At 38.0% G+C, this 14,642-nt stretch overlaps 1 protein-coding gene across 5 annotated transcripts in view; it reads left to right on the forward strand.

Moving 5' to 3' along the window:
• SUCO (SUN domain containing ossification factor) overlaps window positions 1-14,642 on the forward strand; it is a 44,228-nt gene that overhangs the window by 15,253 nt on the left and 14,333 nt on the right. For 3 of the 5 annotated variants that reach the window (XM_054073191.1, XM_054073192.1, XM_054073188.1), the window contains 14 exons: window positions 403-548; window positions 3,316-3,456; window positions 3,637-3,787; window positions 5,814-5,949; window positions 6,176-6,300; window positions 6,778-6,845; window positions 7,509-7,616; window positions 8,539-8,644; window positions 10,446-10,466; window positions 10,701-10,756; window positions 11,750-11,841; window positions 12,555-12,620; window positions 13,720-13,794; window positions 14,262-14,358. In XM_054073191.1, coding sequence (XP_053929166.1) covers window positions 412-548; window positions 3,316-3,456; window positions 3,637-3,787; window positions 5,814-5,949; window positions 6,176-6,300; window positions 6,778-6,845; window positions 7,509-7,616; window positions 8,539-8,644; window positions 10,446-10,466; window positions 10,701-10,756; window positions 11,750-11,841; window positions 12,555-12,620; window positions 13,720-13,794; window positions 14,262-14,358 — 1,379 coding nt within the window. In that variant the 5' untranslated portion in view covers window positions 403-411. The remainder of the gene's footprint in view (window positions 1-402; window positions 549-3,315; window positions 3,457-3,636; window positions 3,788-5,813; window positions 5,950-6,175; window positions 6,301-6,777; window positions 6,846-7,508; window positions 7,617-8,538; window positions 8,645-10,445; window positions 10,467-10,700; window positions 10,757-11,749; window positions 11,842-12,554; window positions 12,621-13,719; window positions 13,795-14,261; window positions 14,359-14,642) is intronic. The other 2 variants (XM_054073189.1, XM_054073190.1) reach the window with 2 other exon arrangements.

Genomic DNA, 14,642 nt, shown 5'->3' on the forward strand with positions numbered 1-14,642 from the left:
AGGGTGAAAAAAGTGAATGGAAATTTTATTGTAATGGAGCATGCAAATAGAACCATTGATTTCAGTTGCTGAAATATTCACACTTGTTTTCTTGCAGCTGTCTCTTTATAGGAATGTGTGGTTGAGGAAGCTGTTGCATGTGCCTTGTCCAATTAATATTTCTACACTGTTGTTGCAGACAGTGGAAGAGAGTTGTAACTATCTCAGAGCAGCACTGAATAACACCTGTGCTTATAAAGAAAGAAAATTTATTTCTGAACTGTCTTGCTGCCCAGTTTTCAGGTTCATTGATGACAGTGATTTGAACTACCGAATGTTAAAATTCCATAGTAGATGTTGTTGTACAAATGCTTTCCTGTTCAAGTTTTGAAAAATGTACGCTCATCTGTCATGTTCTCACAGACTACAGACATGAGCGATGCAGACCAGCCTGAAGTTGAGGCTCCATCCTCAGTAGATTTAAATGAAGCTTCATCTAGCTTAGTTGCAAGCACTGAAAACATTTCCAGTTCACCTACCTCAGAGATACCTCCAGTCTCACAGCCCGAGTAAGCTTTTTTACTTTATTGTTTCGATCTTTGAGAGAATATCACTAACTCGAATGTTAAAAGGGTTAACTCTTCAAGCTTAGGAGAGATAAGACTATACTGCTATACACAGTTCTTTTGCTATACTTTGGTTTGTGGTGTCAGTGATAATGGAACATGCCATCACTTACTCTGTGCGTGGATTAATAGTTGTGTATTGCATGAAGTGTCAGACTATTGCCATTATTAGTTTCTTTATTACCAGTATCCTGGGTGGTAGATAATTTGTGCTATAAAAGCCCTCGGGTCTTTACAAGTAGGATTTCTGCCCTTCACAGATGTGCTTTCATATCTGTGATAATAAGCACCAAGGCTGCTTAAGCAATGACCTCTCTTTTCAGTTAAGGAAGAACTTTGCAGAATTTTATTCCAGGACTTCAAACAGAGCAGTCTTAAATAAGTTCTGATTTTAAGACACTTCAGGCGAAACAGTAAATTTTAGAATAAACACAACCAAGACAGTTTGTAATTCAGGTACTTAGTGGTGTATTCTAGAGCTACCTCTGCTGCAGGCAGTCTGCAGGAGCTAGTGTGCCTAATTTTTTTTCTGTTTGTTTTTGTGCTATGCTGTGTTATGGAATATGAACCTTAGTGTAGAAATTCATCTGTGTATACTCCTAGGTACTTCCACAAAATTCTTCTGGCACACATTTTTAATGTGTGCTAAGGGGAATATGTTCTGACTGTCTGCTGATAAAGTTCTAATACTATGGTAGATGAAAATTCAATACATTAAAAATGAAGTAGACTTCTCTTTGGTGTTTTGGGATTTTTAACGGTCCAGTTTTCTTTATATCTTGTAATTGCTGAAAACAGTCTTGCTCTCATACCTGCGACCTACTAAAGTGCTGAATGCTGAAGACTTGAACTATGAAACATATGAAAATGGAAAACTTTCTGTACAGTTTCACTGCAGTATACAAAACAGCTGTAGTCCAGCTGTTAAAGTGTTAATCCAGTCTAGTTAAACAAGATTTTTAAAAAGACTCGGTTGCATTTGTTATCTTTAGACAGCATTTTTCCTATTTAAATGTGAATTCTGATCAGTGTAACAGAGTCCAGCTCCCTTAGGTGTTACTGGGCTGATATTCCAGCAGGGCCTCTTAGTCAAAATATTTCGGAAGTAATTTCATTGCAAACTACTTTTACTTTGTATTAAATCTTTTTTAGGAGAACACCAATTGTAGCTTTTCTATCCAGAAAATGTCTTGAAAAGTAATCTGAGCTCCTATTGTGGCTACTATGCAAAGGGAGCTTGGTAATGCCCTTGAAAAATAAGGCTAAGCTGCTCAGAAATGAAAGAACCCAACGGAGAGGAAGCACTACAGCCTTTAGGCTTGTGCTACTCACCTTCTGCCAAAATGAGTTACATGAGGCCAGTCGGGTACACCCTGGTATCACAGTATTTTTGAGTTTATGCTTTTCTATAGTTTATCCAGTTGATAATTACTCATTGTCTTCTGTTCACTGCGATCAAGAATTTGTGCAGCTTTTTAGGTGTAGTGGTCAGTCTTGCTTCAGTCATTGAAGTGTTAAATGCAGAGGTAAACTGCATGCATCTCAGATGTGTTCATTTTGGGGCATTCGGAGAAACTACTCCCTGTTTGTGGCAAATGAATTCTTGTATTCCTAGTGTTTTAGATTTTGCTACATAGTGAAAAGTCTTGAATACATGTGAGTTTTTCTTGTTTAGTACTATGGGAACTTAATCGTATGAAAGGTCTAAAATTGTCTCCCTGTGTTTATTATGGTGCTTCTGTTGATAGTTGCAGCAGTCAGCACCAAAAAGATCCCTTTTTAAGTTGCCGACATGGTGTTTGTGTTTTTGCAGCTCCATATCACGATATTGGATTAACCTAGTTTGCTACTGATGTTGAAGGAAGCTTATGTTGAAGTTTAGAAGGCAGGATAAATTAAACCTAGTTTATAACCTAGATCAATGTGAAAGTTGTCCCTGTACTGGAGAAGGGAAGAAAGTCACAGAAGTTATTTTTTGCCCATTTTCTTCCCGCCCATTCCATCATTCCTAAAGAGCTTGCAGGGAGGCTTTCTTTCCATTTTTTGCTTTAGGGTTTGTGCTATGCAATGTGTTCAGCCTTTCTGGGAGAGAGGAAGTACGGCAGTGGGCAGATCAGCTAGTTTAAGCTGTTGATGCAGCTTGGATAATGCTCTACTGGATTGCCTCGCTTTTTTTACACTAGCAAAAAAGAGAAACTAGTGGAAAGCAAGTCTGGCTGGCTCTACCGCATGTTGTTATGCCACCCCTTTTCTCCTCTAGCGTTAGCCAAGTTCTGTTCTGACTGCTGCCCATTGGCGTGGGAGCATTAGGAACTTTTAGCAATGCAACTCAGTCTTGTATTTGATTCCTTTGAAAGAGAAAAGAAAATTGCTGGCGGTTAGGTAACTGTGAAGTTGTTATTAATTTGTAATGATGAAATGATCTATTTCAGTGTTTGGTAAGGTGTTAGATGAGGGTTCTGTGAGATGAGAAACTAACTCGTAAGTTCCTTTGAGACAAACGGCCTTGAAAAAGAACTTCTATTCTTGCATGGGCACAGCTGAGAACACGGTTCCACAAGCACAGCATACTTCATTCCACTTTCCTTAATTATTTCAATGAGACTGTTGCTTTTTTTAAAACTTTCAAATATCTTTAGTTATGTGCTTGATTAGCAGGGTTACTTGTGTTTTCAGAAGGGTAAAAAGCATGTTATTTCTTTCCCTTCAGTGCAATAGAAAATTCCCGTGCTGATATCCCTGTAGTCAGCTCTAGTGAAGCTGAGCAGTCAGAACCTGACTGTGATATTGGTGGGACACTTGAGGCTGATCCTCAGAGTGAGCCTTCCTCTTTTGTCAGTCCAACAGAAAGGTGAGTATTGAAGTAGGTTGTGAGTCTGAATAATTTAAAGGTTGTTAAGTTGTTCTTTTCTGTCCTGGCCTTGCAATGAACATGCATGTGCTTGCTTATCTACATATTTGTGTGTGTTTAATATTGCATATAGCTGAAAATTTGATCAGTTGTAGATCCTAATATTCATATAACTTCCAGCCTTGCAGGTCAACATATAGAGAACATATCATCTTCGCATGGCAAGGGAAAGAAGACAAAATCCGAGTTTGAGTCGAAAGTTTCAACAGCTGAAAAGGGGGCAGATGAGCAAAAATCTGCTCTGAATGCCTCAGAGAACTTAAAAAGGGAGGTAAGCAGTGCTGATACCTGCTCAGTGCGCACAGGAGCGTAACGCCCTGTGCCAGGTTACCACCATTGTTAAAGATGAGCGATAGCTATCAACTTTCTGATTGTCACTGTATAAATGCACCGCCTTCATGCTTTGAGCACTGTGTGCTATTCTGATGTTGCCATCTCAATTAGGGCATAATAAATGGGAAGAAAAGGGCAGCAAGGCTGACTCATTGGCACAGAACAGTTTTTGATCAAGTTTCTTCAAATATTTGGGGGAAATCAAATAAAACTCTGTAGAGCAGAATCCAGAAGAAATATTCTTCATGTAATGGAGAATTAAGCTGGGAATTCCTCAAGATGCTGATTTTTTTTTTTTTTTTTTTGCTTAAGTTTAAAAACAAGGATGGGGAGGCAGTAAGTTTATGGAAGAGAAGTCCAAGGGTTAAATCTCGACTGAGGAAGTTCTGGGTAGCAAGGAGAAGGCTAAAGGCAAAGATGATAGTTGGAGGAAATACAAAATGTTTGGTGTGGGTTTATTCTTTCCTAGGAATCTTAGTTGGCCGCTGTGGGCCAAAAAGTGGGATACTTAGGTCTTTTGTACTTAATTGTATGGCTGCTTTTGTTTTTACTGTGAGATGCTTCCTGAAGCTTACATTTTTAAATAGGTGAAGAATGTCTGAGGCTATGGCAAGAACACTTTTTTTTGCTATTTTAGAATCACAATTAAGCCATCACTAGTAATTTGGATAACTCTTTTACAAGGAAAGGCCCTGGGTCTGTTCAGCCTGGAGAAGAGCAGACAAGGGGATCTCATCAATGCTGATCAATATCTAAAGGGTAGGGGTCAGAAGGAGGGAGCCAGACTCTGCTTGGTGGTGACCAGCAACAGGAGAAGGGGCAGTGGGCACAAACTGGAGCAAGGGAAGTTCCACCTGAACATGAGGAAAAATCTTTTTCCTCTGAGGGTGACGGAGCACTGGAACCAGCTGCCCAGGGAGGGGATGGAGTCTCCTGCTCCAGACAGATCCAAACCTGCCTGGACGTACTCTGGTGTGGCCTGCTTGATGTGACCCTGCTGTAGCAGGGGATGGGACTGGATGAACTTCGGAGGGCCCTGCCAGTCCTCACAGTTCTGGGTTTCTGTGATAATTGAAAAGAGTACGGTGTGCCTTAAATAATTACATGTAGTCAGGAAGAGTTTTCTAAAAGACTTAATTAAAACAAATTGGTGTAAACCACTATTGAAAAAAAAAACGCCAAGATTTCCTTTATTTAGCCTAATGCTTTAAAAACTGCAGTTTAAATAATTATGGCATTGGCCTCAGTTAAGAGCATGATTTGTTATTGCTTACTCAGTCAGTTTTTTGACTTGCCACTTTCGTCATCGTCCAAGGAGGATCTTGTATCTTGAACTTTCTTGAGAGAGGAAGATACAGGGTTTTTTTAGGTCCTCTTTTTCTAAATATATATGTGTATGTATTTTTGCGTATTCCACATCTAAAATTCTGTTGCAGTGCAGTCACGTGAAGAATTTTTTTTGTCACTTTTGTCCAAGTACGTGGATTTGGCTCTTTTTTAGGGCTTTCAGCTACAGAACTATATGTGAAGTAATCTTGCTTTAAGTACAGAGAAAATGTCAACCTACAAAGCAGCCATTCTGGAAACTACCTGTAAAATGTTGTTTACAGAATAACCTCTACACTTGAAGTGTCTAGTAAAAGGTTTTTGCGTATCTGCTGGGTTTTGCGGTGTTCAGAAAGTCCAAGGCACCTCTGTAATCCTGACATGACCAACATGCATGTTGGAAGATTTCTGGTAGAGGGAAACCTTTTCTCCTTAGGACGAGGAAAAGAAAAAATTTTGGAAGAAAAAGCAGATGTTTTATGTTTTACTTAAAAATTACCAGTGCCTCAGTAAAATAATCTATAATTCTGGGAGGAAATAATCACATTTTTTCTGGTTTATGTTCTTACCTAGGCACTAAGTTTTTAACTTTGTTTTCTTTTTTTAATTGTTTTGTGAAAAATATTCACAATTGGTAGCTTGCTTTTTTGCAGAAAGACTACAAGAAAACAGGAGAAATTGACCCTACATCAGTGATGACTCCAAAGGACCCCGGAGACATTCCAACATTTGATGAATGGAAGAAGAAAGTCATGGAAGTGGAGAAGGAAAAGAGTAAGTTCAGGATTCATTGGTTTGGTCTAAATGCACTTTCCTCTTGTCTCAGATTTGTATAGTGGAACTGTCTGAATTTGGAATGCGGTCTGTGACTTCACTGTTCTACATGAACTACATTATTGATAGCATTTATTATATAAAAGCAGTGAGCAAAAGTTCCCTGAATGTGAGAATACTGTTTGTTGTGTGCTTTGTTATGGTAGCACTCTTTTCTTGTTCCTAGGTCAGTCAATGCACCCTTCTGCTTCTGGTGGGCAGCATTCCACAAAAAAGGTCCAGAAGAATAGAAATAACTATGCCTCTGTCGAGTGTGGTGCCAAAATTTTGGCAGCAAATCCAGAGGCAAAGGTAAGCATATACTAATTATAATGCACACTATTTCAGTTTACACTTAAGCAAGAAGTAGTGCAAAGTACGCTTATTTAAAACGGAACACTGATTTTTACAGTAGTCTTTTATTTCTATGTTCTGTTTTATTATGATTTTTTATTTACTAAATCAAACATAAACCATGATCTGTCCCTTTCTTAAGTGTGGTCACTCTAGAGAAGTTGGTATCTCTCAAAGTAAATTTGTGAGGAAGAGCAGGGTCTGCTCAGAAACTGATCATCTGAACAAAAGCTGTGTTAAATAGATCGCCCTAATGAATAAGCTGTGATTGCCCCAAAGTCATGTGGCATAGTTTCACCTGTATATTATCTTGTTTAGGATGTTGTGAAACTTGGCATTAGTCTGCATAACTAATAGCAGACTTATTTTTGGAGAGAGGGGAAAACCACTGCGTTATCTACTGTACAATGTAAAATACTAATTCTCTTTATACAGAGCACTTCAGCTATTTTGATGGAAAACATGGACCTCTATATGCTAAATCCATGCAGTACTAAAATCTGGTAAGTTACTGAGGTTTGCTAGTATGACAGCAGTGGTTATAGTGTCCATCGCAATGAGACTTTGTATCCCATGGGCTGACTTGACCTTGGTGTGTCTCTGCCTGAAACATGTCTGTAAGGAACTCTGACAGATTTAGTGCTAGATGTGTCCAGTGTAGAACTTTGTCTCTAGTATTCAGCAGTAAGATTAAGGGGATAATTTCATTCACTTTAGTATTTGTAGGTTTTGCGTAACTATAATCTTGCAGAAGATAAAGCTCCACGTGTTCAAGTAAAGATTTCTGTTTTCTTTCCCAAGCTGTGAAATAATTGTAGGACACATGATCCAAATTTATTATACCATATCCTAAATGGTATTTCAGGTTTAGTTTGTTTGCTATCCTTACTTTTTAGTGCTCTGACTTTTGTTGCCTTTCAGTACAAGGTGGGTAAAGCTTTTGTAGCTGCAGGTGCTTTCTAGAGTTGCTAAACTGGATATGCGGGTAAATGTCACTAGAAGGTCACTAGTGATTTTTGAAGGGAGCAACAAGGGATAACTCTCTACTGTACAGCGTCTTTGTGGTGTTTTTGTAGCCAGAAAAGCAGTAGCAATGTGAAGGACTGAGGATTGTAGTTGTAGAAGGAAAAGCACTTTTTTTTAACGATTTCCTTTTTGTTCTCAAGGTTTGTTATTGAGCTCTGTGAACCGGTTCAAGTAAAGCAGCTTGACATTGCAAATCATGAATTGTTCTCTTCTACTCCTAAAGACTTTCTGGTATCTATTAGTGACAGGTATGTTATTAAAACTTGCCCTTCTGAATGAAAAATGAAATAATTACTGAATGAATGGCTTCATGGAACATGTATAACTGTTACTATGCAAAGTGTAATGCCTAGTGAAACTGTGTATGTATATTATCAGTTATTAGCCTTTCTCTTCCATGGAAAAGGCAACTGAAGTCCTAGAATACATGCTTTGAGTACTTTCCGTGCTTCGTGTATTTTTTTCTTTGCCACCTTAAAAATAAGAAGACAAAGTTTTTGAAAAGTAGCAATGAAGCAGTGGAAACTATACAATAGCTCAGTGGTAGATGGCAGAGTGTAAAATGAACATTCCTTAACATTCCTTATCCAAGTGGCTGATTAAAGGGTGGCTCTGTTGTGTTTTAGGCAATGTTGTACCCCAGCACTTTTGGGATTGAGCAGATTATTCTGGTATGTGAAAGAGGAGACATTTGCACAGTGTATCAGAAAACTCACTTTCTTCGGTGGTTGAAGTGTGTGGATTCCAATTTTCCACACCTGATCCGTTGCTTATTTCTAACTTCACTTTGCTCACAGTTTTTTTGCTGCTTGCTTACAATAATATTTACAACTGATCGCTTTTGTGTCATCTTCTTCAGCTTTCATCTGAGAAGACTTTTTCAGGTCCCACCTTCCTGTAGGCTGGTTGAATGTCAGTAACTGGATCAAGTATAGGGTTTAATACTGCAAGGGCTTGCACGCTGTTTTAAGTTTGTGAAGAAGTACTGCTGAGGTTTTATGTTGGGACAAGCCTTATCTTGCAACTCTTCTTTCCACAAAAAATATAAATTGATGCTATCTTGTAACTGGAAACATTTATTTCTGTGGAAAGGTGTTCTGAGAAACTTCAGCAAATGTCTGTGAACACCAGGTTCTTGCACTTTATCTGACTCCATTGTTTCTTTTCTAGGTATCCAACAAACAAGTGGATTAAACTCGGTACTTTCCATGCCAGAGATGAGAGAAACGTCCAGAGCTTTCCTCTGGATGAACAGATGTATGCAAAATATGTTAAGGTAACCTAACACTGCAAAAGCATCCATGTTGCTCAAGGAAGGACGGGTTTGCTGGGCTTACTCTCTATAAAAGCATACAGAGAAACATGTTATCAAAGCATGCTTTACCATTAATTGCACTGCTTTTGTTAGTGGCCCTAGCGTGATCAGCTATGTACTAAACCCTTGTCACACAATCACACCTTCCTCATAATGGTACCTGAAAAGATCTTGGGAAGCACCTATTGTCGTGTGTCCAAGTACGTATGTAGTTGCTGTCTGAATGAAGACAAAATTCAGCAATGTTCTAGTCTATTTGACTTAACCGTCTCCCGAGTATGAGAAGTATTAACCTATTTTTCTCAGAACACACATATTTCTTGATACTTTTGTACTGTACTCTGCTATACAGTTTTAAATGATTCAGACAGAGTAAGCATTTGAATTCTGGTTCTCGTCAATAGACTTAAAGTGCAGTTTTGTAGTTCTTCAATCATAACTGTGTCTCATGCAAGTAATTTAGGCTTACAGATACTAGAGCACTTGCCATGATCTTTCCACCTTCAAAACTACTTGCAGCCAGCTAACTTTACTCAGGAGACTTAAAGAGAATAAAACTCCATAAATACTGTGGTACTTGGACTGAGATAAAAGCTTTTGTGAAAATATTGAGATGTAGTGGAAGTTTAAATTCAAATAAAACACAGGATTTTTAGGTCCTCTCCAGTGATGTGTTATCTTCCAGTTATGGTGCTTGCCAAAATTAAAACGTTTTGGTTTGTGCTACTGAATCGCTGTTTGTGCTTTCATGAAAAAGTAGCTATGAATGATAGTTACCTAACTTCTCTATCCAGAAATTCTGCACGATTCACAGGGTAAAAATGTCATTTATTTTTAATTCTGCTTTCTGGCTGAATTAATGCCTTAAGGTAGCTGGAATCTTGCTTGTCACTGCAGTTCCAGAATTACACTAGATGCTTCGGCACTTAATCCCTTGGCGGATCTAGCGTTCTGCCTTGAATCATGTAGCAAGGTAACATTTTCGAAGGATTGTTTTTGTAATGTTTTTACTTTACAACACAAAAAGGAAGCAAGTCCTAAGTGTGCCAAGTCTACAGAAGAAGGGTCAAAAAACTTATCAAAAAGTTTGATTTTTTTTTTTTTGAAGTGGCTTTAATGAACCTCTATCAAAAATAGTGGAAATTTTTTTTTTTAAGAGTGCTTTTGCAGAAATAGTTGTCTTGATCTCAGTGGCAGATTATTGCAGTCCTTCATTGGTGGTGTCTACCTAGTGGTTTAGTAGATACATTCTGCACTTGAAAATTATCTTAGATAAACAAATACCAGTGTAGTCATGTTCTCACTAGAAATATGTCGGTGACTGAAGCTTCCAAATGTGTCACCAGGTGCTCTGTACATTTTCTTCCACTAGCATTTCTATAAATTTAAGCATGTTATATTGAACCTGTAGCAGCAGCAGTACAGAGAATACATGTTATGAAGGGTTTTTTTTCCTTTTGAGTCACTTTATCTATGTTCTTTGAGGGGAAAGAATAGACTTGGTAAATGTAACCCATTTCAGTTTAAGTCCATTAATGAAACACGTTGCATGTTACCTTCCGTAAGCAAGGTATGAAAGCTAAATGAAATCCTGCTACGTAAGGCAGGTGAAGTAGTATTGCAGCTTTATGCTTTGTAACTTTTATCCTTAAGCATTTCTAGTACTGAATTCAAACCAACAGAACTCGTAGTTGCCTGTGGCATGTTCAGCCTTTGTACTGACATCCTTTTTTTTTTTTTCTTTTCCTTTCTCTTGCTTTAGATGTTCATCAAGTACATAAAGGTTAGCAACCTCTTCCTTTGGAATGATGAATGTATGGGGCTTGGGGTGCTCTTGTGCGACTCAGCACTTTATTGCATGGCGAGAGAGCAAATCTTTCAGTCTTTCCTGTTACGGGCAATCTACAAATCCCTTGAGTAAACAAAACTTCCAATTTTAAGATTGGATTTACACGTTAAATGAACTATTAATCTTTGGGTCTTTAGAATTCTATTTTAAGTACCTTTTATTCTTCAGGTGGAGTTGATATCGCACTTTGGATCAGAACATTTTTGTCCTTTAAGTCTTATAAGGTAATATCTTAAGTGTTTTGCTTTTTCTACCTCCTTGCAGTGAGGATTAGTGTATTCTAATAATAGTTGGACAACAAGTTAGTTGGAAATACTGTGATTGAAGTAGTGGCCTGAATTACCTGCTGCATAGCATACTTCAGGGCTTCTTTAACCAGATGTGAATTTCTGGATTCGATTCCCCAGTATGTGAGGAATAGTTTGTTTGTGGGAGAGGTGTTAGGAAGCAGGAGCTTGAGCAGCCTTACAGAAGGGACCTGAGCATTTTAAAGCTGACCAAGCAAAACAAGGAACATGTGGTGAACTATGAAGAGCAGGTGTGGCGAGTGCTTTTGGGAAGCTGCTGTGTCCTATGGCACTCCAGATACGTACAATTAGTAAGTATCTAGATTAGATATTATACAATTAGCAAATATCTAGATCAGAAAACTCTGTAGTGCTGAGAATAATCAGCTTCTAAAAACAACTTCAATTCTTCTGTCAAAGTTGCATCAGGATTTGAATCTGGGAACTCTAGTGTTAGAAGTCCAACTGTATACTCAGTTGACATGATTATTTTAAACTGGTTTGATTTGATTTTGGCAGAGCAGGTCAAAGAGAATGTTACGTGCAAAGTGAGGTAGTCATGAATAGGTACTCAAAGTTATTCAAAGGTTAAGCTGCAGTGGGGGTGTTAAGAGCTCATGGAGGGTGTAAGACAAGGAAGTGGAGATGTGAGCTTGAGTTTAAAAGGAGGTAGAGTCTGTTTGGAATTGCTAGAATTAAAAATGGGATCTTGTTTTGGTGCAGCACTTTAAAGCATGTGATGGACTTCGTGGATACGAGTTTGAGAAAATAAGCTTGATCTTCGTTAACTGAAGGCCACTATTGCTTATCTAATTTGTTTTGCTACGCACTATACAATGTTAATAATGCTTATCTAATTATCAGTTATGTCGAGTAACTACTTGGCTGATGGACTAATAATAGGTTTTTATTTTAAAACTTTCTTCACAGAGTATTTGGTACTAGCATGGTTGAAGAGTACGAAGAAATAGCTGATTCTCAGTACCAGTCAGAACGACAAGAACTCTTTGATGAAGACTATGGTAAGCAAGTAACTTCTGCATTTTTAGCCATTCAGACATGTCTTGTGCTAGCCTCATGGCTTGTTGTTTCCTGCATGTGCTAGATGATTTGGCTGCTGAATTCACTTTTAGTCCTGTTGATGGTATTTCAGCATTTCTGGGCTTCTCCAACAATCCTTTTAAACAATATGTTGTACCTGTTTAGAGGGTTACTTTAAAATGCTAAAAGTAAGTCTGTTTCACTTGGAAGGCAAGGCAATCGTGTCTTGTGCTAACAGTAGTAAATGATAATGAAAATAATCAAAGCGGCTCACACAACAGCTTCGTTCTTCATGCGCATGGCCTATTCTCTGAGGCTATATGATCAGTGCTGCAAGCAATTGGGGAAGTGTTTTATTTGGGCTTTGCAGACTGTTTAGATTAAAAAAATATAAAAATGCTGATCTCTGGCCCTCACAAGGAGGAGGGAGGAAAAAAAACATGTATGAATCTCAACAAACTGTTTGCATTTATGTCACAAATCCTGGGGGAACTGAAGCTTGAACCCTGGATCTCTTTGGGTTACTCATTGCTTGGAGCTTGATATTTCAGTATGTAATCTCTGTCCTTTAGCCATTTCTGTTTTATTTTCACACTGTCAAACCAATACAGTCAAATGACATGTTAAAACTTGAGATTTATTTTATTTGCCTGTGACACATTTGATAGTCATAAGTGTTCTTCCTTCTACATAGATTATCTACTGGATTACAATACAGGGGAAGAAAAACCTTCAAAAAATCTCCTTGGTTCTGCTACAAGTGAGTATGATTTATTAGAAAAATTATTGCTGTGCTACTTAAAAGTGGAGTGGCATTTTGTGATGCAACAGCTACAACTTTCTTATTTTTCTGATGAAACAATTTATTGCCATTCTTATTTAATTGCGTAGGAATAAATAGCAACATTTCAAAATTGTGGTATCATTCTTAGTGTTCTAAAACCAGAACTTTCTAGATCTCTGTTTTTTGGAAACTTGTCTTTCTGTACTTAAGGATCCTGAGCCCTTAAGTTAATATGAATGTTACATAAGATTGTAAATAACCAGTACTGAAGTGCTGTAGAACTTCACTTATTCAGGAACACTGGACACGGAGGGATAGATGTACTTAACAGATGCTCAAAATATATCCCTAGGCCAAGGCTGTGGCTATTTGTTATGGTTTTGGCTGATCTAGATTGCATTCATGTAATGGATTGTAGATTTTCTTCTTCAAATCTTTAAATATTTAGAATTGTTATATTGCAGCAGAATCAGAGCTGAAAGTTAGATTTGGGATTAAGGAGGGAGATATGACGCAGTGTGACAAAGACTCCAGCTTACTATGAATGAAGCTCCAGTTTTCTGTCTGTCCAGCTGTGGACATTGGTGTTCAAGGGCAGAATTCTGTCTTGCTCGTTTAGCAAATTATATTTCTTGACTTGCTAATTTAGGGCTATTATGAAAATGATCAACCTGTCTTTATTAAAGTTCCTCCATTTGAGTGTCCAAGCTCTAAATTTCTCACTAGGGACCACCCTCAGTCGTTCACAAACCCAGATTGTCAGAAAATTCTATCCTTAGATATTCTTCTATTTGCCTTGCTTTTCCTTGGTTTCAGTGGCCTAATGATCATCGAGTTGTTCTTACTGGTGTTAGAAGGTCTAGCTGTTAAGGGTTAGATAAAAGCTTTCAAATATAGGTTTGTAGCTTATAAATTTATCCTTTAAAAGCAACAGATATTGCATCCACTATAATAGAATGACTATTTTTTTCATGTCCTTATGCTGTGAATCTTCTCAAGCAAGTGTTACAAAATAGCAGATTGGTCCATGGCCCTGATATCTGGGCCCTCTTTGAGTAGCTGTTTTTTATTTTAGATGCAATCCTAAGCATGGTGAATATTGCTGCTAATATGCTCGGAGCCAAAACTGAAGAGTCATCTGGAGCTGAAGGTATGGGGTTTTTTAGATGAAAAGCATTCTGGAAATTTTAATCTTTTTATTATTTGATTATTTTTTTTGTGAGGAGTTGGATGATCTGTGTTTAAATGATTATTTTTTCATCTTTTATGGCCTGCCTGATTAGTACCATAGATTTCTTATCCTACTGACTGTGAAACGTGGAACAAAGTGCTGAATTTCATAAAAAGGGAACAGATACAAAGATAATGCATGTTTGCTAAGCTGGATGCTGAGATCTTCACTACCTGTAGTTCCTGGTTTCAGTTGTAAAGTCTATCTTTCTGCATTTTCCTGGAAACATGATGAGGCTGTCCCTAACATCATATACATAAACTGTCAGCAGCACATTCATTCAAATCATTAATTTGGAAGTGCTGCTAATACCCCAAGCCCCAAAATTAATTGAAAAACAACATGGGTCTTGAGTCTTTATGTTTGCGTTTTCCTCCTTCCTGCAGCGGGGAACAAAAGTGTGTCTGAAAATGTCACTGCCACCCCTGCAACTTCAACAGCTGCACCCAGACTGCCTGAACCAACTCCTGCTCCTTCACCTGAGTAAGTAATGAGTGTATGTTTTTTTCATTGTGTTCCTAGCAGAAGCTAACATGCACAGTCTGGAATCCTTGGTAGTAACGTGTTCAGATATGGCCCACTTCTTTAAAGAAGTATAAAGGTAAGTATTTGGTGAAACGTATTGTATGGTGAAGTACTAGCCAGAGAAATTTATAGCTTTTGTTACTATTTATAGCTATTTCCATTATATGTTTTGGTTTAACACTTGATTAAATGTCAGTGCATCGCTTAGTTTCTCAGTTATCTGTATCACTTTGTTCAGAAGA

Source organism: Cuculus canorus, chromosome 8, assembly GCF_017976375.1.
Source record: "Cuculus canorus isolate bCucCan1 chromosome 8, bCucCan1.pri, whole genome shotgun sequence".
Lineage (NCBI taxonomy): Eukaryota > Metazoa > Chordata > Aves > Cuculiformes > Cuculidae > Cuculus > Cuculus canorus.